This window comes from Bufo gargarizans, chromosome 7, assembly GCF_014858855.1.
Source record: "Bufo gargarizans isolate SCDJY-AF-19 chromosome 7, ASM1485885v1, whole genome shotgun sequence".
Taxonomy (NCBI): domain Eukaryota; kingdom Metazoa; phylum Chordata; class Amphibia; order Anura; family Bufonidae; genus Bufo; species Bufo gargarizans.
The window spans coordinates 47153410-47178139 of record NC_058086.1 but is presented as its reverse complement, the minus strand read 5'-3'; the positions used below and the strand labels follow the sequence as shown (position 1 = coordinate 47178139).

The 24730-nt window shown below is 44.2% G+C and overlaps 1 protein-coding gene across 1 annotated transcript in view; it reads right to left on the bottom strand.

Annotated features, from left to right (window-relative positions):
• The window catches only part of LOC122943407 (FRAS1-related extracellular matrix protein 1-like), a 171358-nt gene that overhangs the window by 3127 nt on the left and 143501 nt on the right, over positions 1-24730 (bottom strand). Inside the window, exons 29-32 of the mRNA XM_044301115.1 lie at positions 19981-20053; positions 14136-14285; positions 8919-9160; positions 6434-6577 (exon numbers count right to left, since the gene is read on the bottom strand). Of these exons, the coding sequence (XP_044157050.1) occupies positions 6434-6577; positions 8919-9160; positions 14136-14285; positions 19981-20053 (609 nt within the window). The remainder of the gene's footprint in view (positions 1-6433; positions 6578-8918; positions 9161-14135; positions 14286-19980; positions 20054-24730) is intronic.

Genomic DNA, 24730 nt, shown 5'->3' with positions numbered 1-24730 from the left:
CTTCTACCGGATTTGGGGGGAGGGTTTTCTCCAAGCTCTACCTCTGGGATTGTTCCTCGAAAAGGGCCACAAAGTGGGAGAGGGTTATGAATATATGCATAAAAGTTGTTTTTTGGGCACTCATGGATGGACCTGGGGCTGGGCAAATGTTGGGAGGCATGCCAACCATCTCTCCAAGAAGTGTGCATGCAGGGGTGCTCCAAAAGGGGGCATAGCGCAGTCACACCTGGTGCCAGAGGGGGTGCAGGGATTCATCTGTCACATAAGACCAGTATAACAAATGCCATACAGTAGATGTGGGGCCCTTGTTACTGGTACCTCTTACCTGTGTATATCCATTAATGCAGCACTGAAAAAAATGCATCACCAGTGGGTTACATCAGGGGTCAGTATTGGGGGGGTCACCGTCACTAGTGGGGTACCTCAGGGGTCAGTATTGGACCCTATACTCTTCAATATATTTATTAATGATCTTGTAGAAGGCTTGCATAGTCAAGTATATATGCTACAGAGGACAGTATACTGTATATATACTACAGAGGACAGTACACTGGATATATATATATATACTATAGAGGACAGTATACCGTATATATACTATAGAGGACAGTATACTGTATATATACTATAGAGGACAGTATACCGTGTATATACTACAGATACAGAGGACAGTATATTGGATAAACACTACAGAGGACAGTACAATGTATATATACTACAGAGGACAGTACCCTAGATATATTTAGACTACAGAGGACAGTATACTGTATATATACTACAGAGGACAGTACACTGTATATTTACTACAGAGGACAGTATACTGTATATATATACTACAGAGGACAGTATACTGGATATATACTACAGAGGACAGTACACTAGATATATTTAGACTACAGAGGACAGTATACTGTATATATACTACAGAGGACAGTATACTGTATATAAACTACAGAGGACAGTATACTACTACAGATGGATCTGGATAGATTGGAGGCTTGGGCAGAGAAGTGGAAGATGAGGTTTAACACTGGCAAATGTAAGGTTATACACATGGGAAGGAATAATGCAAGTCACCCGTACATAATAAATGGTAAAACACTGGGTAACACTGACATGGAAAAGAGAAACCAATGCCAGGCAGCTGCTGCCAAGGCCAATAAAATTATGAGGTGCATCAAAAGGGGCATAGAAGAGGATTCTTTACGGTAAGAGCAGTGAGACTACGGAACTCTCTGCCTGGGGAGGTGGTGATGGTGAGGTCACTAAAAGAGTTCAAGAGGGGCCTGGATGTATTTCTGGAGTCGTTATAATTATAGTTTCTGAAGCAGGTTATAATTATTAGATTTCTGGAGAAGGTTTATTGATCCAGGGAATTTTTCTGATTGCCTGATTGGAGTTCAGATGGAATTTTTTCCCCATAAAATAAGGAGAATTAGCTTCCACTTCAAGGTTTGTTTGTTTTTTGCCTTCCTCTGGATAAACTTGCGGGATAACAGGCTGAACTGGATGGACGGATGTCTTTTTTCGGCTTTATAAACCTTGTTAGTTTGTTACTGAAAACTGGAAGCTGAGGACCAAGACTGGATGCACCTGTAACAAGCCCTCGGCTGTTCGAAATTTTAGGTCTGTAGGTTTTTACTCTCTGGATAGGGATGAGCGAAATCGACTTTGGATGAAACATCCGAAGTCGATGCGCATAAAACTTCGTTCTATTATTGTACAGAGCAAGAGCTCCGTACAGTATTAGAATGTATTGACTCCGATGAGCCGAAGTTATTGCGAGACTTTGTGAGACTCCCACGAGACTTCGCACAATAACTTCATGAATTAATTTATACTGTAAAAAAAAACATTTTTCCCGAACTCGGGTTCGGTTCCAAGTGGTGCCTATGAACTAAACCCAAGTTTGGGAAATGTTTTTTTACAGTACAAATTAATTTACAAAGTTATTGCGCGAAGTCTCACAAGACTTCGTGAAGCAATAACTTTGACTCATCGTCGAAAATTAAAAATCGCAGCATGTTCTATATTCTGCATTTTTCACGCAACGCAGGCTCCATATAAATGAATGGGTCTGTGTTAAAATCGCAAGCATCCGCAAGCAAGTGCGGATGCGGTGCGATTTTCATGCACCGTTGCTAGGAGACGATCAGAATGCATAGTACAATAGCGCTGGAGGGGTTAAAAAAAAATTATAAAAATTTAACTCACCTTAATCCACTTGGTCACGCAGCCCGGCTTCTCTCCTCATCTTTGCTGTGCACAGGAAAAGGACCTGTGGTGATGTCACTGCGCTCGTCACATGGTCTGTCACATGATCCACCACCATGGTAAAAGATCATGTGATGGACCATGTGATGAGCACAATGACGTCAAAGTTTATATTCCTCAAAGAAGAAGACAGAAGAGATGCTGGCTGCGCGAGCAAGTGGATTAAGGTGAGTTAAATTATTATTATTACTTTTTAACCCCTCCAGCGCTATTGTACTATGCATTTTGTATTCAGAATGCTATTATTTTCCCTTATAACCATGTTATAAGGGAAAATAATACAATGTACACAACACCGAACCCAAACCCGAACTTCTGTGAAGAAGTTCAGGTTTGGGTACCAAACATGCCAGTTTTTCTCACGCGCGTGCAAAACGCATTACAATGTTTTGCACTCGCGCTAAAAAATCGCCTGTGTTCCCGCAACGCACCCGCATCTTTTTCCGCAACGCCCGTGTGAAACCAGCCTTACAGTACAAATTAATTTATGAAGTTATTGCGCGAAGTTTCATGAAAGTCTCGCAATAACTTCGGCTCATCGGAGACAATACATTCTAATACTGTACGGAGCTCCTGCGTAGAACAAAATTTTAGAATCGACTTTGGATGTTTCATCCGAAGTCGATTAGCTCATCCCTATCTCTGGATGTGTACTACAATTATCCCTGTGGCGAAACCAACCTCACCACGGTGTTTTGGAGGGGGCTGTTTGAAGGCCTCTTGCCTCAGGATTATGGCCCATGCTAACTTTTGAACCCCTGAACCTATTCAAGTGAATTTTGGATAGGTTTGTCCCCAAGTTATACTGTTTAAATTGATGTAAGTTATATGTATGGACAATGTAACCTCACAAAGTTATAACAACTTATAATAAGTGTAACTTGTCAGCTTGGGAGGAATATGCTGGGTGTGGTTCTATTGTCCCATTGTGCCATTGTCCCATTGTGTGTTTAAATGGTGATGTCTGTCCTGTTGTCTCCACATGTGTATTGGCGATCTCCCCTTTGTCCTGAGAGATAATTGGATTGCCCTTGGTTGTCTCTGGGACAGAGAGGAGGAAACCATGATGCATTGTGGGGATGTGTTTTATCTGTTCTGTGTCGCAGTCTCCCTTCTGGTCCTCTATGGGGTGGGAACGATTGGTTGCTGTACTTGCATTGTGTGTGTTGTAAGATACTGATTGGTTGGATTTCAAAACCCTGTGGGCAGTACTATGTTTGTTTTTTATGAATAAAAGAGGCTGTATCTGAAGTACAGTCAGACCACTGCTGACCCTCAACATGGAGCCTTGTCTCGTTATTGGGGGAATTCCCTGTATGCTGTTAGAGACTGATTGCCAGGAGTGTAAGCCGATTGTATGCTTTTCCTGTTCGTCTGCCAGCAGCTATTCGCGAGGTTCCAGTTTGGAGTGCTATTTTGTATCCAGTTCGGGAGGTTGGTGTTCTGCAGTAGCTGTGCCTGTCTCTCAGAAAGGGGCATATCGCCTAAACGGATTTTAACCCCTTGTCTGCTGAAACGGTCCGTTACATTGGTGGCAAGCAGTGGGATCGTTCCTACAGCCAGAAGGACAGCTACAGGAGACACCATTTCTGTGGATTCTACAATTTAAGGGCAACGCATGTCCCAGTACAGCAACCCTAAAAGCAACAGGATGGAACCAGCAGTGTTATATGAGGAGGAGGACCTGGATGGCCGGGATGCATTAAGGAGAGGCATCTGGTACCAGGCCCTGGATAATGTACAATACCAGCGAGGTGAGAGTCTCCCCAGTGAAGAGCAGCGGTTACAGAAGCAAGTGGCCCTGCGGATGCCCTTCCTGGGAGAGCAGCCCCTGGAGGAATGGGTGAAGGAACTAGAGCATCGGGTATGGCAGGAGCTATGGCTGGAGGATGCCTACCAGGTGCTTTGGTGGTATGTGGCACAGTTTATACCCTGGACAGCTGAGCATGACAAGCCAGAGGGAGAGGAGTTTGATAGGCCTGGCTTGTTATGGGAGTCCTTTGCAGAGCCTGACTTCGGGAGCCCTGCACAGTCCAGACTTCAGGACATTTTCTACGAGAGGGAGGCTAGGCAGAATTGGGATGACCCCCATGAGGTAGAGAAAGACCTGGCTCACCTAGCAACCCTGGAGTGGGAACTGGAGCAGGACTACCAAGATCTCTTCCACTCCATTGGGAAGGCTCAGCAGGACAGCAAGAAGTCAGACCAAGGTCCAGAGCCCTTCAGCTGGGAGGATATTGTGGATGTTTACTGGGAAGAACCCCAGGTGGCCGGTGGAGATGGGACCGAGGTCTCTCCACCGGTCCTGCAGGGAATTGGGAGCCTAGTCTCCATTCCCCAGCGGCAGGCTGAGTTACAGGGGGCAGAGGTAGTTGTTCCTGCCCCCCAGCAGCAGCATGATTTTTTGGGAATTGGGAGCCCAGTCTCCATTCCCCAGCGGCCGTGTGATGTACAGGGAATTGGGAGCCCAGTCTCCATTCCCCAGCGGCAGACGGAGTTACAGGGGGCAGAGACAGTCGGTCCTGTCCCCCAGCGGCAGAGTGTCCTACAGGGAATAGAGAGCCCAGTCTCCTTTCCCCAGCAGCAGGACACTGTATTGGGAGCGGAGGCGGTCGGTCGCCCTCCCCAGCGGCTGGAAGTATGTATGGGAGAGGAGCTCGTTACCCCCTCTCCCCAGCGGCAGCTTAATGCACCAGGGGGAGACAGTAAGCCCCACAACAGTGCAGATGGGACCGTGGTCTCTGCACTTACAGCACAGGGGGTAGGGACAGTTGTTCCTGTCCCCCAGCAACAGGGCTGTTTAGCCAAAAGGGAGACAGTCGGTTTCCCCCTCCAACAACCAGACTCCAACCAGGCTTCTTCCGTGGTAACGCTGGCACCAGGGCAGAGTACCGCTGATCCCTGCCCACAAAGCAACCTTCACTCCAAGCCAGGGAGCAACTCAGAGACCGGGAGTACCAGCTACCAAAATAACCTTGGTGGATTCACTGGACAGAGACAGGCTACTAAATTCAACAGGTCCAGTATTTGGTTGTAGGTGGGCTGCCAGACTAACCCAGGTACCGACCGGCGTGAGGTCAGGTATCTGGTTAGTCTTCCCTGGGGGGGGGGGGGAGATGTGTGGCAAAACCAACCTCACCACGGTGTTTTGGAGGGGGCTGTTTGAAGGCCTCTTGCCTCAGGATTATGGCCCATGCTAACTTTTGAACCCCTGAACCTATTCAAGTGAATTTTGGATAGGTTTGTCCCCCAAGTTATACTGTTTAAATTGATGTAAGTTATATGTATGGACAATGTAACCTCACAAAGTTGTAACAATTTATAATAAGTGTAACTTGTCAGCTTGGGAGGAATATGCTGGGTGTGGTTCTATTGTCCCATTGTGTGTTTAAATGGTGATGTCTGTCCTGTTGTCTCCACATGTGTATTGGCGATCTCCCCTTTGTCCTGAGAGATAATTGGATTGCCCTTGGTTGTCTCTGGGACAGAGAGGAGGAAACCATGATGCATTGCGGGGATGTGTTTTATCTGTTCTGTGTCGCAGTCTCCCTTCTGGTCCTCTAGGGGGCGGGAACGATTGGTTGCTGTACTTGCATTGTGTGTGTTGTAAGATACTGATTGGTTGGATTTCAAAACCCTGTGGGCAGTACTATGTTTGCTTTTTATGAATAAAAGAGGCTGTATCTGAAGTACAGTCAGACCACTGCTGACCCTCAACACGGAGCCTTGTCTCGTTATTGGGGGGATTCCCTGTATGCTGTTAGAGACTGATTGCCAGGAGTGTAAGCCGATTGTATGCTTTTCCTGTTCGTCTGCCAGCAGCTATTCGCGAGGTTCCAGTTTGGAGTGCTATTTTGTATCCAGTTCGGGAGGTTGGTGTTCTGCAGCAGCTGTGCCTGTCTCTCAGAAAGGGGCATATCGCCTAAACGGATTTTAACCCCTTGTCTGCTGAAACGGTCCGTTACAATCCCATTCACTGATAGCAAGCAGAGATCAGGTATGTTGCTGGTCTTATCATTACATAATGGGAAGCCTTTATTTACTGGAAAAGGAACCCCCTTTAGAGTCATTTGGTACCAGGATGCCCCCTATGACTTCCTAAAATATCAGCCAATAACAAACCAAAATATGTTCATTTTGACATTTCCCATATAATTACCTGCTTCGCCAGGTGCTCTGAATGCTGTATAGCAGAATCCTGCAGGGGGCGCTCTTCAGAATGAGTGGACATGTTAAGGGGTGCTCTGACCAGCCCTTGGTCACCTCTCCTGCTGCTCTGCGGAGCGTTATTTGATGTCATCCCCTGAAACCAAACCAACAAAACACAAGTTATAAACAATGTAGCGACAATAAACAAGAAAGATACAATGTATCTGCAGCAGGCGACCCAACTGGATGGTTCCTACTGAGCTCTTAGAAATAGTACACTATGGAGGGACCCTGAGCAAAGTGGGGTACCCCCTCAGGTTGGTAGCACCCCCACTCCACAATTAGGGATCTTCTGTGGCCCAATGAAACATCTCTGCATCTACCATGTACCATTTATAACACTGGAGCCTTCTTACGTGGCAGAGGGGCCTTTGGGTCCCTTCAGGCACCAACTGTGGGTGTGACTGCTACCTCAGCACCCCTGGATCCGACATTGGATCAGAGGCACGAATTGGTACCCACATGGGATACCTTTTGTATCCACAGCAAAAATCCAGTTAGATGCTAATTCTGCTGCGGGTTCACGGCAGATTTCACCCCGTGAAAATCACGTAATGAGCAGCCATGGAGTTCACAATCCACATCCATTTCTGCATGATTGTGGGTGGCCTGTTCATAACCCCATCCACATGTACTGTAATCCGCTGTAGAATCCACAAATATATCATACGACCTTGTATCCCCTACTGCCATGTCTGTGTCAGTGCTCATCGTATCTCTGGCATTCTATTCACTGAGTAGGCTTATTTTCCAATAAATGATTTTTCACATAATTACCAATCATTTTGTAGCTAATCTCTTCACCTGTTGTCTATTATTATGCATGCTCGCCCATCAACGCGCAAATCAGACCAACTATCTGCTTGCGTAAATGGGCCTTAAAGGGGAATTCTCATCTCATAAGACTTCTGGGGTCCACAGCAGTCCTGAGCGTCAGGGCTCATGCACACAAATGTATTTTCTTTCCATGTCCGTTCCATTTTTTTTTTTGCTTATCGTATGCGGAGCCATTAATTTCAGTGGGTCCGCAGAAAAACGGAAGTTACTCCGTGTACATTCCGTTTCCACATGTCCTATTGTTGTCCGCATTATGGACAAGGATAGGACTGTTCTATTAGGAGCCAGCTGTTCTGTTCCGCTAAATACGGCATGCATACAGGCGCCATCCGTTATTTCTGTGGATTCGGTTTTTGCTGACCACAAAATACATACGGTCATGTGCATGAGCCCTCAAGGTGCTGATTCACAGTATTTGGGCTCATTCACACAACCGTGGTTTGGTTATGAATCCGAGCCACATTTTTTGCGGCTTAGGTGCGGAAACATTCGCTTCAATGGGGACTCAAAAGATGCGGACAGCACTCCGTGTGCTGTCCGCATCCGTTGCTCCGTTCCCTGAAAAATGTATAAGTCATGTCCTATTCTTGTCCATTTTGCGGACAAGAATAGGCGTCTCTATAAACGGCCGTCTGTTCCGTTCTGCAAATTGCGGAAGGCACACGGGCGGCATCCGTATTTTGCGGATTCGCAATTTGCGGACCGCAAGACATGGCACGGTCGTGTGAACAAGTTCTTTCCCTGCACAGAAGCCCCCAGGCCACCTGGCTGTGCAGGGGACCGCTCCATGCAAGTGAATGGGACCTGGATGTGAGCGCTGATGTGCACAGAAACAACAGCATCTCTGTGGGGGTCCTAGATGTAGGGTCTCCAACAATCATAGAGGGGTGGCATACCCTATGGCAGGGCTGGCCAACCTGCGGCTCCTCAGCTGTTGTAAAACTACAACTCCCACCATGCCCTGCTGTAGGCTAATAGCTGTAGGCAGACTGGGCATACTGGAAGTTGTAGTTCTGCAACAGCTGAAGACCTACACGTCAGCCATCCCTGCCCTATGGTTACACCATACCTTTTTACAAGGTGGGAATACCCCTTTAAGTTGGAGAACCTGTGATGATCTCCAGTAAGCAATGCTACATCTGTAGGTGTCATCTATGGGGTCTCTCAGAATCGCCTTTTGAGGGTTGTTCATTTTTTTTCGCCGCCTCTGTAACCCTGGATGCAGGGAGACAAGACTTGTAAAAGCTCCATCTTCCTCAATATTGAATTATTGGGACCTAAATCAGCTTCTTTTTTTTTTTTTTACCAAGCCCTCAATAAGGGTCTTAATCTCATCACCAAAGTCGTGTCATCTTCATCAGGCTGCGCTAATTAAATCGCCGACCGAGGACCGAGCGCTCTTAAGAGGGAATGTCAGCGGCAAGCTCAATTTATTTTAACCACTTACCAAACCTGAAGCAGCTTAATTAGATAATTAGATTTGTGCAATAATCCATAGAAGTTTTTCATTTGCTGGGAAGAACACTATCAATTAGGAATGACTTATACCTTCTCATTTCTTCCTACCGTCATTAATGCAGAGAGTTAAATTAACGTACGAGGACTCTGCTTCCAGTGAACCGCCTCTGTGGCCCGGGCCGCTGATAAGACCGCTTGCTGGCAGGGTGGGTAGAGGGGGCAGACACCTGGGGGTTGGGCAGGAGGATCTGGGTGATCTTTGGAGATGGTCCTAGGCTTCCTTCTCTTCTTCCATCAGTAATTGGTTGGTGTCCCCTGGAGCTGCCGATTATGGCATGGTAGAAGATCCTCTCTGGTTCTGAATCCTGGTTGCCGCATCGACCTATGTAGGTGAATAAATACAATATTTCATTACAAAAGAAGAGACTGCGAAGAAAATGGCAGGGGTCTCCCATTGAGGACCCTCATCTATTAGCTAGAGCAGGTACGAAGCGTGCATCTCTGTCTCTGGAGGACCCTGTCCATGCTTTGCAAGAACAGACCATAGATTTCAAAGAGAAATAAGCAATTCTTTATTTCACCAGTGGGGGCACTGCAGGAAAAATAACTGCCCACAGATCACTGCTGATTGCTGGAAGAAGTCCCAGCAGCCAGACAACCTATGATCACCTTATCGTGAGGGCTTCCTTCTAACCAAAAAGAACACCTTTAAAAGTGGCAATCACCATCTTTTCCTGAAAGGACGGGTTGTCATAGCCCCCCCCCCCCCGCCATCACTAAGATCTGTCTGGTCATACATCTACCTAATTAAAGGAATATTGCAAAGTCTTCATAAAAAAGGAGGATCATTGGTGTAAACCCTGACAAATGAGAGATGAGCCCTATGGGTTGTGTTGACGAAGGCAATCTCAGATTGGATTTTGCAGCCATGACAGGAGGATAGATGACTTATAACGGCGCATGCACACGGGGTGTAAAATTGCGGTGGAATTTGTTGCAGATTTGGCTGCAGGATCCACTCTATGAGATGCAAAGACTGAAATTTATAGAGAAAATTTGCAACACAAATTGACAGGCTGCGGGTTTAACATCTGCACCACATGAAATCTCATCCACTTTGCTGCTCTTGTATTATGGAAGGACGGAAAATCCTCAGTGTATCTGCCCAGTGTGATCGTGCCCTTAAGTGTGGGTACAGATACCTGCCAAAAGTCCCATTAAGGCCTCATGCACACGACAGGTTTTTTTTGCGGTCCATAAATTGGGGATCCGTTGTTCCGTTGCAGTTTTTGTTTCCGTTGTGTTTCCGTGTGTCTTCCATTTTTTTGGGCGGACTGGCCCCCAAAAAAGGAAGGTAATAAAAGTGTAATTTTAATATCCCCACCCAGGATACCGGTATATATGCTGGTCACCAGGCAACTGATTCTACAAAAACAGACGCAGACGCGAATGACATACGGTTGTGCATCCGCATTTTTTGCGGTCCCATTGACTTGAATGGGTCCTCAAACAGTTTTTCGCGGACAAGAATAGGACAGGTTATATTTTTTTGATGGACTGGAACCACGGACCACGGATAACAAATGGTGGACTATCCGCATTTTCAACGGCTCCATAGAAATTAATGGGTCCGCATCAGGAACGCTAAAATCGGCAGAACGGACGCGGAAACGAATAACGGTCGTGGGCATGAGGCCTAACTGGACTGAAAAACAGGTGAGGCTTGGGAAGACATGCATGAAATGGGTGTTTCTATCAGTTTTGGAGACGATCACAGGTAGAATGGGGATGGCGCTAAACAGGTCACTCTGTCTGGGACACAAGGCAAACCTGACGCCATTGTCAGTCCAAGAGGTCAAAGTTGCGCAACTCCTGTTCTGGATTCAGAGGGACAGTTCTAGACCAGTGTTTCCCAACCAGCGTGCCTCCAGCTGTTGCAAAACTACAACTCCCAGCATGCCCAGACAGCCTTTGGATGTGCGGGCATGCTGGGAGTTGTAGTTTTGTAACAGCTGGAGGCACACTGGTTGGGAAACACTGTTCTAGACTACCAGCGCTGTTCCAGAACCCCATGCTTCAGAGCGGCACAGACAGAAGAAGGTGCTTGTAGACTGCCAGCCTCCTGGAGGGCAGAAAGGTGGTTGTCACACCTGGGAAATGGAATACTGTCCTCTTTCCTCCATGCAAGAAAGTTGAAAAAGATAAATACGGGTTATAACAGCCCAAGGGAAAGGAGAAGAGGCCTATTTGAAGTATGGTGGCCTCATCCATAGGCTCCATAGCAGCAATAGGGCCTGCCTTTATAAAAAGTGTGTTCTTGGAGGGCACAATCCCTTCAATCACTTTCGCCAAAAGCACAAAACATACATGAATCTATGATCAGGAACATGCTGTTTTATCGCATTTGTCCACTAGGTGTCACTTTTCACCCAGATTCTGGTCTGTATGAATTAAACCGTAACTAAGTGTTGCAGCTCCATCTATCCAAAGCCCTAAGAAGCGTAAATCACTTAAAACTAGGAAAAAAAGGTAAAATCAAGACCGTTCAGTTAATCTCCGGATGGCTGCAAAAACACATGCAGTTCTTTATGCAGTTTTAGAACCAAAGCCAGAAGTGGATCCAGCAGGAGGGAGAAGTGCAAATCTTTTCTTTATATTTTCCATTCTTTCTGGATCCGCTCCTGGCTCAAAAACTGCATCAGAAACTGCACTGTGTGATTCCAGCCTATAGGGGGCGACACTGAACACACCTAAGAGGCAGTGAAGGAGAGTCAGAGTTGTTCAGTCATCTGTGTAAATCACTGTATCAATAGTGTAACACTTCTCACAATAGCTTGTTTCCTATGAAAGCACTTCCTGTCACTATACTCTGGCAGCTCGGCCTTATCATAGGGCAGTGATGGTGAACCTTTTTAAGACAGAGTGCCCAAACTGTAACCCAAATGGCAAAGTGCCAACACGGCAATTTACCCTGAATACTACAGACCAATATAGTATATTTCCCATGTACTTTATCATTTAGCTATCATAGCCTGCCTACATTCAGTGCGCTGCCTGCGCTGTTCATAGTGCGCCCTGCACAGATGAATGGCAGGAAAAGTCTAAGGCATATTGGTACACCATAGACTTTCTCCAGGGTGCGGGTGCCCACAGAGAGGGCTCTGAGTGCCACCTCTGGCACCCGTGCCATAGGTTCGCCAACACTGTCATAGGCACATCAGGCTTCCTAACCACCAATTAGATCTCTGCTTTTATTCTCCAATCTGTAGCTGGGTTTTGATTCTTTGCTATGAAGCCCCATGTCCCTATGGCAAGAATGAGGTTCCCTTGCACAAGAAGTGTTGTCATATGGATGCAGACACTTTAGGGTATTTTCACACTAGTGGCAGGATGGATCCGACAGGCTGTTCACCCTGTCGGATCCGTTCTGCCACTATTTCGCCGTGCCGCCGGACTGCCGCTCCGTCCCCATTGACTATAATGGGGACGGGGGCGGAGCTCCGGTGCAGCACGGCAGTTCGCGGTGAGAGGCCGCTGGACTAAAAAGTCGGACATGCAGTACTTTTAGTCCGGCGGCCTTTCGCCGTGCTGTGCCGGAGCTCCGCCCCTGTCCCCATTATAGTCAATGGGGACGGAGCGGTGGTCCGGCAAAATAGCAGCAGGACGGATCCGACAGGGTGAACAGCCTGTCGGATCCGTCCTACCGCTAGTGTGAAAGTAGCCTTAGTAGTCACAGACTGCTCATGACTTCAATCTTTTGTGGTGCCCAAATAGGCTTTATCACAATCCATATCCTTCATTTTATGGGACAGTGACCGCCTCTGTTGTTGGTATGGCCCCTTGTCAAGATTGTGGGGGGGACCAGAAGATCCATCCTGGCTGCCATGTCCTCTTCCACCGCCAGTACCAGGAGCCAAACTGCTGCTGCAGAACTCTCTCTCCTGTGTTGATAGTTGGCTACAATGTATCAGTGCAGGTCAAATGTATCAGTCTGGAGTCTACACTGGATACAATGAAACCCAACCTTCAAGCTGTAAGAGTATGCAGTCTTCCAAAAAGTATTCCAAAATAAAACACTGTATGGTATGGGCACCCACTCACGTGCCTCCTGTGTCATTTTTGTTAAAATTTGTATTCTCCTACTAGTCTGTCTCAGTGCTCGAAACTCCTTTTCCCATTCTTCCCCTTTCCTCTACCACCCTGGCCTTGGTTCTAACCACCCATTGTACATCCTCCCGAGGAGTGTTGGACTGAGGTTCTTTGGGCCCATCAGAGGAATTTATTCTCGAGGCCCAACCTCAATATCATCTATAAGGTCTTACAGGTATTAAGTCAAATGAATAGACCCTAGTGGCAAGTTATTGGCTCCAATTTTTTTCTCTCCTGGACCTTTGGGGCCCACTATAGTATCAGAGCCTGGGCCAAGGGTTAAGCTCAGAGGAGACAACCGGAGCATGTGCCCCCAGGGTGTGGAGTGCCAGTGGGGCCGCCAATAAGCCACTTTGCCTTGATCAGGCTGTTTAGAAACAGGGCTAGGGCAGAAAAATGGACCTTTGCCCTGGGTGATGGTAAGCCACAGCTCTGGTCATAGCATCAGGCTGGGGGCCAGTTCAGGATTCGTCACATGATCAGTGCCGTTTCATATTCTGGGTGATGGGAGATTTGAGAGGGCATACAGGATTAAAATCACTGATCCGGGGAGTATACAGCACCAGAAGCGTCACGGAATGACTTTACATGAGCATTTACCAAAAAGAACTCAAATAAGTGCTTATTTTTTGAAGGATGAAGAGCCCCTTTTAGGATTAATTGCATACAGCTAGAAAATCCCTTTAAGGCCTCTTTCAGTATTTGCTCAGTATTTTTGCATCAGGATTTGTAAGCCAAAACTAGGAGTGGGTCCAAAACACATATTTCTATTATACCTTTTCTCTGTAGGTTCGACACTTGGTTTTGGCTTACAAATACTGACCAAATACTGATGCAAAATACTGACTGTGTGAAAGAGGCCTAAGGAGTCCATAAGAGTCCCTAGCTAAAAACTGGTGTCCTGGTGCAAAACTCCTGTACTTGTCATACGGAAAATACCCAAGGTCTGCAATACCAGAAGGAACTTGTACTTAGATTGGGAGCCCCATTGGGCACAGTTGGTTGCTAATGGTGATGCTAATGTCTGTAATTATAGTAGCGCTATATAAGTGCATAAAATAAATAAATAAATGTAGACAGAGGTCACCACTAGTAACCTCGGGTATCGGCTCATACTGAGCCACAGGTCATGATTTTTGCCTGTAACCAGAGATGTAGGTGCAGAATTCACCCGCTTGGTTGAATCGATGAGTAGACCTCGGCCTCACCTTGTCTTGGATCCACTATTTCGACAGTGGCCTCAGTAATCTTGCCCAGTATGGCATTTTTGGGTGTCCTCAGGATAACTTTTAAGAATTCATGGTTCTCCTCCAGACCGTCGTTCTTCATATAAATATTCCAGGATTTGGTGGAAACACCTTAAAGAACGCAGAGAGATTAAAGTCACCGACAGTAATACAGGTCATGTAGCAGAACGTATCCCAGTGCAGGCCGCCATGGATGGACTGGGCTACAGAGATGCCGGGAACCAGAAGCCTCACAAACTGGTGCATGCTCCCAAATTAATACAAAACTTCACGTCCATAGAGGCATCAAGAACTCAAGCGAATGGGATTAAAGCTGCAGTACCAAGCACAGCCACTATACAATGTATGGCACTGTGCTGGTTATACAATGTGGCCCCTACAAGCAGCAGATCAATGGAGGTGCCAGGAGTCAGACACCCATCAGTCAGACATTGATGGTCTATCCTGAGGATAGCTCACCAATATTTAATCCTGAAAAACCTCTTTAAATGTCAATATTTTGATGCCTCTGTGGAGATGACAAGCCATAGATCAGTGTTGAAGGGTTTGGTCTGTTATTTAACCCATTCCTACTGGGAATCAGTATCTTATTGACCCTGATAGATCCTTTATAAAAATAAATAATGGTTGATTTCTCATTTAAAGCGGTTGTCTGGTTTAGAAAACACATTTCAAATATCCTTTTCTGAAATCTGAGCCCCCCCCCCCCCCCCTCTATTCCAGACCCTCATCTATTATCCAGGGTCTCTTGCTATGGAGGACCCATCACGTCTGAGGACCCCCATTCAGGACCCTCATCTATTAGCCAGTGTGCAAGCCCATCACATCTGTGCATTGCCCCGTGATCTCAGTGTGTGTAATACCTCATTTCCCCTGTGGGCGCAGTGTAGGGAAGTCAAAGTTCTCCTGTAATAATACTACTGGGTTCCTAGAAGCATTACACCACACAATTGGTTTACTGATGGGCATCCTTCTAAAAAAGTGGACACCCTCTTTAAAGAGCAATTCTTAGTGGAATTAGTCTATGATGTGCTGCAAATCTTAAAAATTAGGGAAGTTATCAATCGCCATTAAAAATGTCAAATTCTTATTCTTTCAGTGACCCCTGTATTACTTTAAGGGGATCTCCCATGGACAGTCCCTCTTTGTTAGAGGCTTCCCAACAATAAGCCAATCACCTGATGCCCTGCAGCGATCAGCTGTGATCTGTGGAGGAATCTAGTGTTCAATCCCCCTGCAGCGCCACCACTGGGGAAATGAAGCATTGCACAGTTCTGATGAAAACCACTAGTCTGTCTGGGTAAGACATGAAGATGCTGGGTCCTCCAGAGTGAGAGATGCTCATTCTCACTACTTCCCATTACAGCTCATAGATGAGCGTCCTGAATTAGAGACCCTCCCCCCTATTAGCTACAAATTCTTAAAATTGTATTTAAAAAATGGGGTTGTGTAACCCATAGGCCCCTCTAAATCATTGCATCTGTGACAAAGAGGGCAAATGAGCACCTAGGTATCAGTCACAGAGAACAGCGCCACCTGTCTGCGGATTAGAAAACTGCACCCGGAACTGTCAGGAATTAAAAAAGAAAAGGTTTTACATCTTTAAGTGAATGATTTAAGTAAATGTAGGGGGGGGGGGGGCAGATGTCATTTTTATAAAGCGGTAAGTAGATTTAATGTGATTTCTAATGAAATGCCTTCTCAAACTACAACCTCTAATTGAGCGCTGACCTGCGGAGGTTCTCAGGATTTGATTTACTGGAACATTTTATTTTGCTGGAATTCATCAGGATGAATAAATTAGCTTTGTACCGGTAACTGGATTATAAATTACATGTTATCTGTTGTGTGGAGGAAAAGGGTCGGCTAAAGCAGAGGGAGACACTGCAAACATGGAGGGGAGCAGTACAGTACACAGACGGAGACAGTCTGACCCATTGAGCTGACAATCGAATTCAGAATCCGGGATTAAAATGGGGGAATGAGAAAGCTGCAAATATGGTTACTTTGCTTAACTTTAAGGGGTAAGTCCATTATTTTTGTAGGATACAAGCTCCTGTTATAGCGCTTATCACTTATATAGGCAGCATAAGGGGTCAGCACCATTGCCTTGCAGCGCTAGGGTCTCGGGTTAGACTCCAACCAAGGGTCACACCTGCACGGAGTTTGTAAGCTCTCCCTGTGTTTGCACAGTTTCCTCTGGGTATTTTGGTTTTGCTCCACACTCCAAAAATACGCCAAGATGTAAATTGGCGTCCTGCAAAACTAACCCTAATGAGACTAATACGAGACTTATTTTTTGAATTCACTCCTGGTTTTAGGTTCCAAAACTGCATCAGAAAACTTGACCATGCGGCAGCACGCCTACAATCCTGACAATTATCCTAGTCAAGTCTCAACCCTCAATCTACAGGGTTTGCGCCTGCGCAGTCAGGCAGCCTCGGGAGCTGTGAGATGTCTCCGCTCAAGGCTGCCTGACAGCGCAGACGCAACTCGTTAGCATTATCAGTTAAAACAAGGCTAGAATATTGTGCCCAATAAACGGCACATGATCGAAGAAGTTCCCACAAGAGAATTAGGCCCCTTTCACACGGGCGAGTATTCCACGCGGGTGCGATGCGTAAGGTGAACGCATTGCACCCGCACTGAATCCTGACCCATTCATTTCTATGGGGCTGTACACACGAGCTGGGATTTTCACGCATCACTGGTGCGTTGCGTGAAAATCGCAGCATGCTCTATATTGTGCGTTTTCCACGCAACACAGGCCCCATAGTAGTGAATAGGGCTGCGTGAAAATCGCAAGCATCCGCAAGCAAGTGCGGATGCGGTGCGATTTTCACGCACGGTTGCTAGGAGACGATCGGGATGGAGACCCGATCATTATTATTTTCCCTTATAACATGGTTATAAGGGAAAATAATAGCATTCTGAATACAGAATGCATAGTACAATAGCGCTGGAGGGGTTAAAAAAAGAAATAAAATAATTTAGCTCACCTTAATCCACTTCGCGCAGCCGGCATCTCTTCTGTCTTCTTCTTTGCTGATTGCAGGAAAAGGACCTGTGGTGACGTCACTTCGGTCATCACATGATCCATCACCATGGTAAAAGATCACGTGACGGACCATGTGATGACCGGAGTGACGTCACCACAGGTCCTTTTCCTGCAATCAGCAAAGAAGAAGACAGAAGAGAAGCCGGGCTGCGCGATCAAGTGGATTAAGGTGAGTTTAATTTAATTTTATTTTATTTATTATAACCCCTCCAGCGCTATTGTACTATACATTCTGTATTCAGAATGCTATTATTTTCACTTAAAACCATGTTATAAGGGAAAATAATACAATCTACAGAACACCGATCCCAAGCCTGAACTTCTGTGAAGAAAGTAGGGTTTGGGTACCTACTGAAAAATCACGCATGTTCCCGCAACGCCCCCGCACCTTTTCCCGCAACGCCCGTGTGAAAGAGGTCTTAGACTTATATATCATTATAGGACGCTTCTTGTAAATCTGGATGTAGTTGAGATTTAAAAACAAAAAACTAAAGGTAACCCCTTTAAATAAGCATCTAGCTAAGAATTTCATAAAAACTTAAGTCAGCAAACGGATACAATAGTGAAATGAAAGAAACTATTATTTTATATATATTCCTGTACATAGAAGCAGTATTATAGTAGTTATATTCTTGTACATAGGAGGCAGTATTATAGTAGTTATATTCTTGTATATAGGAGGCAGTATTATAGTAGTTATATTCTTGTACATAGGAACAGTATTATAGTAGTTATATTCTTGTACATAGGAGGCAGTATTATAGTAGTTATATTCTTGTATATAGGAGCAGTATTATAGTAGTTATATTCTTGTACATAGGAGCAGTATTATAGTAGTTATATTCTTGTACATAGGAGGCAGTATTATAGTAGTTATATTCTTGTACATAGGAGCAGTATTATAGTAGTTATATTCTTGTACATAGGATCAGTATTATAGTAGTTATATTCCTGTACATAGAAGCAGTATTATAGTAGTTATATTCTTGTACATAGGAGGCAGTATTATAGTAGTTATATTCTTGTATATAGGAGGCAGTATTATAGTAGTTATATTCTTGTACATAGGAACAGTATTATAGTAGTTATATTCTTGTACATAGGAGGCAGTATTATAGTAGTTATATTCTTGTATATAGGAGCAGTATTATAGTAGTTATATTCTTGTACATAGGAGCAGTATTATAGTAGTTATATTCTTGTACATAGGATGCAGTATTATAGTAGTTATATTCTTGTACATAGGAGCAGTATTATAGCAGTTACATTCTTGTACATAGGAGCAGTATTATAGTAGTTATAGTCTTGTACATCGGAACAGTATTATAGTAGTTATATTCTTGTACATAGGAGCAGTATTATAGTAGTTATATTCTTGTACATAGGAGCAGTATTATAGCAGTTACATTCTTGTACATAGGAGCAGTATTATAGTAGTTATATTCTTGTACATAGGAGCAGTATTATAGTAGTTATATTCTTGTACATAGGAGGCAGTATTATAGTAGTTATATTCTTGTACATAGGAGCGGTATTATAGTAGTTGTATTCTTGTACATAGGAGCAGTATTATAGTAGTTATATTCTTGTATATAGGAGCAGTATTATAGTAGTTATATTCTTGTATATAGGAGCAGTATTATAGTAGTTATATTCTTGTACATAGGAGCAGTATTATAGTAGTTATATTCTTGTACATAGGAGGCAGTATTATAGTAGGTATATTCTTGTACATAGGAGTATTATTATAGTAGTTATATTCTTGTACATAGAAGACAGTATTATAGTAGTTATATTCTTTTACATAGGAGCAGTATTATTTTAGTTGTATTCTTGTACATAGGAGCAGTATTATAGTAATTATACTCTTGTACATAGGAGCAGTATTATAGTAGTTATATTCTTGTACATAGGAGCAGTATTATAGCATTTATATTCTTGTTCTCGGGGGCAGTTTTATAATAGTATTCTCCTCAAGATTAGGTAATTGTATTATATATGTTAGAAAGGATGATTTTATTATGTGGATAGGCTTGAAGAGACATTTGCTTACTTTAGAAACATTTAATTTTTTGCCCCTATACATGGATGTGACTCACTGGCTGCAGGTGACTGCACTTATTCACTTTGACTTTTCCACCGTTGATTGCCTGTGCAATGGGCCTCATTATTAGCTCTAAGCATCCATCTAGTGAGTGTTTTGTCTTAATGTAATTGTCGCAGCTCTTATGAAGTCCAGCATCTGTGCTCTTTTTGTCTCTCTGAAAACACTCTGGGTTCTGTAGGGAAGACTGACATGAAGGGTTTCCCATATAACAAACAGATCTCACATTGTTAATGGTCCAAAACCAGGGGGTTGGGTGGGGGGGATTAAAGGAACTATAATGGTGGAATACAATAACTTTTATTTTGCTGTATACATTCAGTAAACCCTATAATTTATATTAGTATTGGGTATTTATCTGTAAATGTGTTATTTTTAAGGTTGCAATCTGTGATCATCTCTGTATAGAAAGAACTGGAGATATAGAATTAACATGAGAACTAATTTTTTAAAATATATTCCGCCTCCTAAGTTAAGTATTGCGCTCTCTCTCTGCTTCTTATTATGAAATGTTATTCAATTACCTTTACCGTATATATGATTAATTAACTTAACATATTTTACCTGTATTTTACATGGTATTATTTTTTATAATAATGAAATAAAAATCAACAAATAATATAGAAAATAAATAGAAAAGAAACCTGGATCAAACTGCACAAGGCTTGCACTGGTATGTGTAAAGTCCTGCCCCAACCGGGCTGAAATCTCCTGCACCTGTGAAAAGAATAATGCCTTATATTATATAAAATATTATATTCACCCTTTTCATCTGCCAAAGTTTAATTTTTAAAATAAACTGTTTAAGTTGAAGTTAAGTTAAAGCAATTGCAAGTGCAATATAAAGCTGTCGTTAAACACAACAATGTTAAAATAAAAGAATAAAATATTAGAAAATAAAAGAAATACATTTCTAAATCAAAATGCATTCATTTTAATAATCATTTATAAGGTTTTATTAAACACATACATCATAAATAATTTAATTGCATTAAGCTTTTTTTTTAACAAAGGATGATATAATTTAGTATTCTTAAAAATTTAAAATATAAAATATTTAAAATTAGATAAGATATTGTACTATTAAATATAATAATGTTAGATAAAAGAAGATTTATAAAGATACAAATTAATATTAATAATGATATAGTAAAGTATAATGCAGTCTAAAGAAATATTCCCATTCACCCGACTATAAGGCACAGAACTGTCCCAGAGGGTAGAAACTGAACCAGCAAAAATTCTCAACAATGCAAGGAAAATAAACAAATGGTCAATGCTTAAAGGGGACGTGTATTGAGTCCTGCGCAGGGATTGAGGCCGGGAGTGTTTATCGGAAGCTGCCTTGTTATCTGCTTGCACACTCGTTGTGTTTGGCTTGGCTTATCGTCATGGAGCAGATTCTCACGGCCTCTTATCTTTGCCTTTACATTTCCTTGCACACATCACCACCGGTGGCCCATCATAAATACGTTTCTCTAAAGCCTAAACACCTTCGGGATTTGGCAAGAGGGAATAGGTAAAGACGTTGCCTGCAGGGGAGCCGCTCCAAGGCCTGTCTTGTGGAAAGCCCTCAAATTTTGCAAGTTGACAAAAATATAAATTGAAGTCACAAAATCCCAGAGATTTGTAATAATCCACAGCTATGACCTAGAATAGAAGGATTGCATCGGCACAACAGAACATTGGTCATGTCTGATCTGCTGAAAGCATTAAAAGCCGGACTTCATGTTGAGTGTCTGGTGCTGGTGACCACTACTTATGTCCGCCATCATAGTGATCGTAAGACTAGTCCCCACAGATGCGGGATGCACAGGAGTAACTTAAATATCCATTCCCCCTCCAAAGCAAAATCTTCCCCCCACCCACCATGTGCCATTTATAATACTGGCAGTGGGACCAGGGCCCAGGTGGACGTCCGACCTCTGCACCCTTGTCTGAATGGCACATAAAGCTGCACTATTATACAGAGATACATTCTCCTACTGCTCGGTCTGTGTCAGGATTTACTGTAGTTCTTGCATTCTATTCTAGTCATTGTGGGGGGGTAATCTTGGGGTCTTACTCTAGTAAAGATGAGCTATGACACTAGAAAAAAAAAATCTTTCATGGTTGAATATTTTTCCAAGTTTGTTTGCAATTATTCGCCGTAGGAAACCATTGCGGTAAATCTCTCTTTCTCCAAGATTCAGTGAAGCCAAGGAACAACAGATGCCAAGTGACAACCACTAATGGAAGCCCTTCCAGTGTCTTTAAGAGTCGTCACCCATCTTTCCACAGACCCTGAACGGTATATGAATCTGCCCCCCTCTCGTACTTCGCATATTGACAGAGGCATTCATCTTGCCCTTTTGCCAAAATGGAAAGTGTCCCTTACGCACCCTAGCAGGTGGAATGGTAACACCCAGTTGTTGGTTTGTTTATCTCTTTCCAGGAGGAATAACAGATGAATGGAAAATTCAAAGCAAATATGCCTCAATTCCACAGAAAATGTGTCTTTATTGTGTAAGGTTTGGTATTACTTGAAAGAAGTTTATAGCACGTGTTCTTGGAGATTTTCCCATTTTTCTTGGCATTTTACTGTCTTTTTTTGTCATGCAAAACTGGCCTAAATGTTGCACGTCTCATCAAGGGCATAATTAGGACTAAGCTGTCAGTGGAATCGTTTTTGCACCTTCTAGGTATTCAACATTGAGAAGAATTACATATATATATATATATATATATATATATTACTCCTTATATAAACTATGAACCAATCATGAAGTATCATGACACATACTATATCTATTGTATACATTAGGCTTTTAATATATGTTTTTTAATTTTTAGCTTTCACATCACCGTTTCTCCTAATCCGTTCTCCGGCTCCGTTGAGGAGCAGGAGAGCGGAAAGGACGGATTCTGCAGATAACTGAGACCTAACTGAGCCTAAAGACCTGTCACGGAAGGTGTACAGGAAACAAGACAACACAAAATGAATATATGACTCACTGGATCCAAAACTAAGGAACAAAAAGGGGGACCCCTGCATCAGACCTGGCACTCTCCCTGACTGCTCAGCCTATGGGAAAATCCCAATGGTAGATGATCGCATATCCTCGTACCTCGACTGTATAACACCTGAACACCCTATAATAGTGAGGGGACACGACCACCGGCTCCCTACACTAGACACGGAGGGAGTCAGGGTCACCTGGGATCCAGCAAACAGAAAATCACAAATGAATGTACAACACTTATCTTGTAGAAGACTGGGAAATAGGATCAGCATGCACACACACTCCAGGAAGTTGTATAAACCGCACACTAATGCATTATGGGGAGGAATTTAAAGGGATGCAATCAGTCCAACTACATGACAGCTGAGAGAGGCTAACGAGATGAGGAACTGAAAACCAAAACAAAGGAAGCTCAAGGAGGAGGTTCTGAAAGGCATCTGTCAGAGCTTCTCAGATGTCTGGTGGTGACAGTACCCCTCCCTCTACGAGTGGACTCCGGACACTCAGAGCCCACCTTCTCAGGATGGGACCTATGGAAAGCCCTGATGAGACGAGTGGCCTTAATGTCCGTCACTGGGACCCACATCCTCTCCTCAGGATCATAACCCTCCCAATGAACGAGGTACTGGAGAGAACCGCGGACAACACGAGAATCCACAATCCTAGAGACCTGAAATTCAAGATTACCATCAACCATAATCGGAGGAGGAGGCAAAGGCGAGGGTACAATGGGTTGAACATAAGGTTTTAATAAGGACTAATGAAAAACATTATGGATCTTCCAAGTCTGAGGAAGATCAAGACGGTAGGCAACAGGATTGATGACAGACAGGATTTTGTAAGGCCCAATAAACTTAGGACCCAACTTCCAGGAGGGAACCTTCAATTTGATATTCTTGGTAGACAACCACACCAGATCACCAACATTCAGGTCCGGACCAGGCACACGTCTCTTATCTGCCACACGCTTATATCTCTCACTCATGCTCTTTAGATTATCCTGAATCTTTTGCCAAATAGATGACAAAGACGAGGAGAATCTGTCCTCATCAGGTAAACCAGAAGACCCCTCTCCCGAGAATGTCCCAAACTGCAGATGAAACCCATATGCACCAAAAAATGGTGACTTATCAGAGGACTCCTGAAGACGGTTATTTAAAGCAAACTCAGCAAGGGACAAAAAAGAACACCAATCCTCCTGATTCTCCGCCACAAAACAGCGCAGATATGTCTCCAGATTCTGATTGACGCGCTCTGTCTGGCCATTCGACTGCAGGTGGAAAGCAGAAGGGAATGACAAACGAACCCCCAAGCGAGAACAGAAAGCCTTCCAGAATCTGGAAACAAACTGCGTGCCCCTATCAGAGACTATGTCTGAAGGAATACCATGCAATTTGACAATGTGATCAATAAATGCCTGCGCCAGCGTCTTAGCATTGGGCAAACCAGGAAAAGGGATGAAATGCACCATTTTGCTAAAACGGTCCACCACCACCAGAATCACAGTCTTCCCCGAGGAACGAGGCAGGTCCGTTATGAAATCCATGGACAGATGTGTCCAAGGAAGGGAAGGAATGGGTAAGGGAAGGAGAGGACCTGATGGCCGTGAATGAGGGACTTTGGCACGAGCGCAAGTCTCACAGGCTGCCACAAAACCCTCAACCGTCTTACGAAGCACAGGCCACCAGAATCTCCGAGCGATGAGATCCACTGTGGCTCTTGCCCCCGGGTGCCCAGCAAGGACAGTATCGTGGTGTTCCTTAAAAATCTTGTGTCTTAAAGCGAGAGGCACAAACAACCTCCCAGGAGGACAAAGATCAGGAGCCTCTGACTGGGCTACCTGCACCTCTGCCTCCAATTCAGGATAAAGAGCAGAGACCACCACACCTTCAGCCAAAATGGGACCCGGGTCTTCAAAATTCCCACCTCCCGGAAAACAACGTGACAGGGCATCTGCCTTCACATTCTTAACCCCAGGGCGGAACGTGACAACAAAATTAAACCTTGAAAAGAAAAAAGACCATCTGGCCTGTCTCGGGTTCAGACGCTTGGCTGACTCCAAGTAGGCCAGATTTTTATGGTCAGTAAACACGGTAATAGGGTTTCTGGCTCCCTCTAGCCAATGGCGCCATTCCTCAAAAGCCAACTTGATGGCCAACAACTCCCTATCTCCCACATCGTAATTTATCTCTGCGGAGGAGAGTTTCTTCGAGAAAAAGGCACACGGTCACCATTTGGCAGGAGAGGAACCCTGAGACAAGACCGCACCCACACCCACCTCAGAAGCATCAACCTCAACTATGAAGGGTAGAGAAATATCAGGTTGTACCAAGATGGGAGCGGAAGCAAAACTCTCCTTGATATTAGAAAAGGCCTTACGCGTCTCTACTGA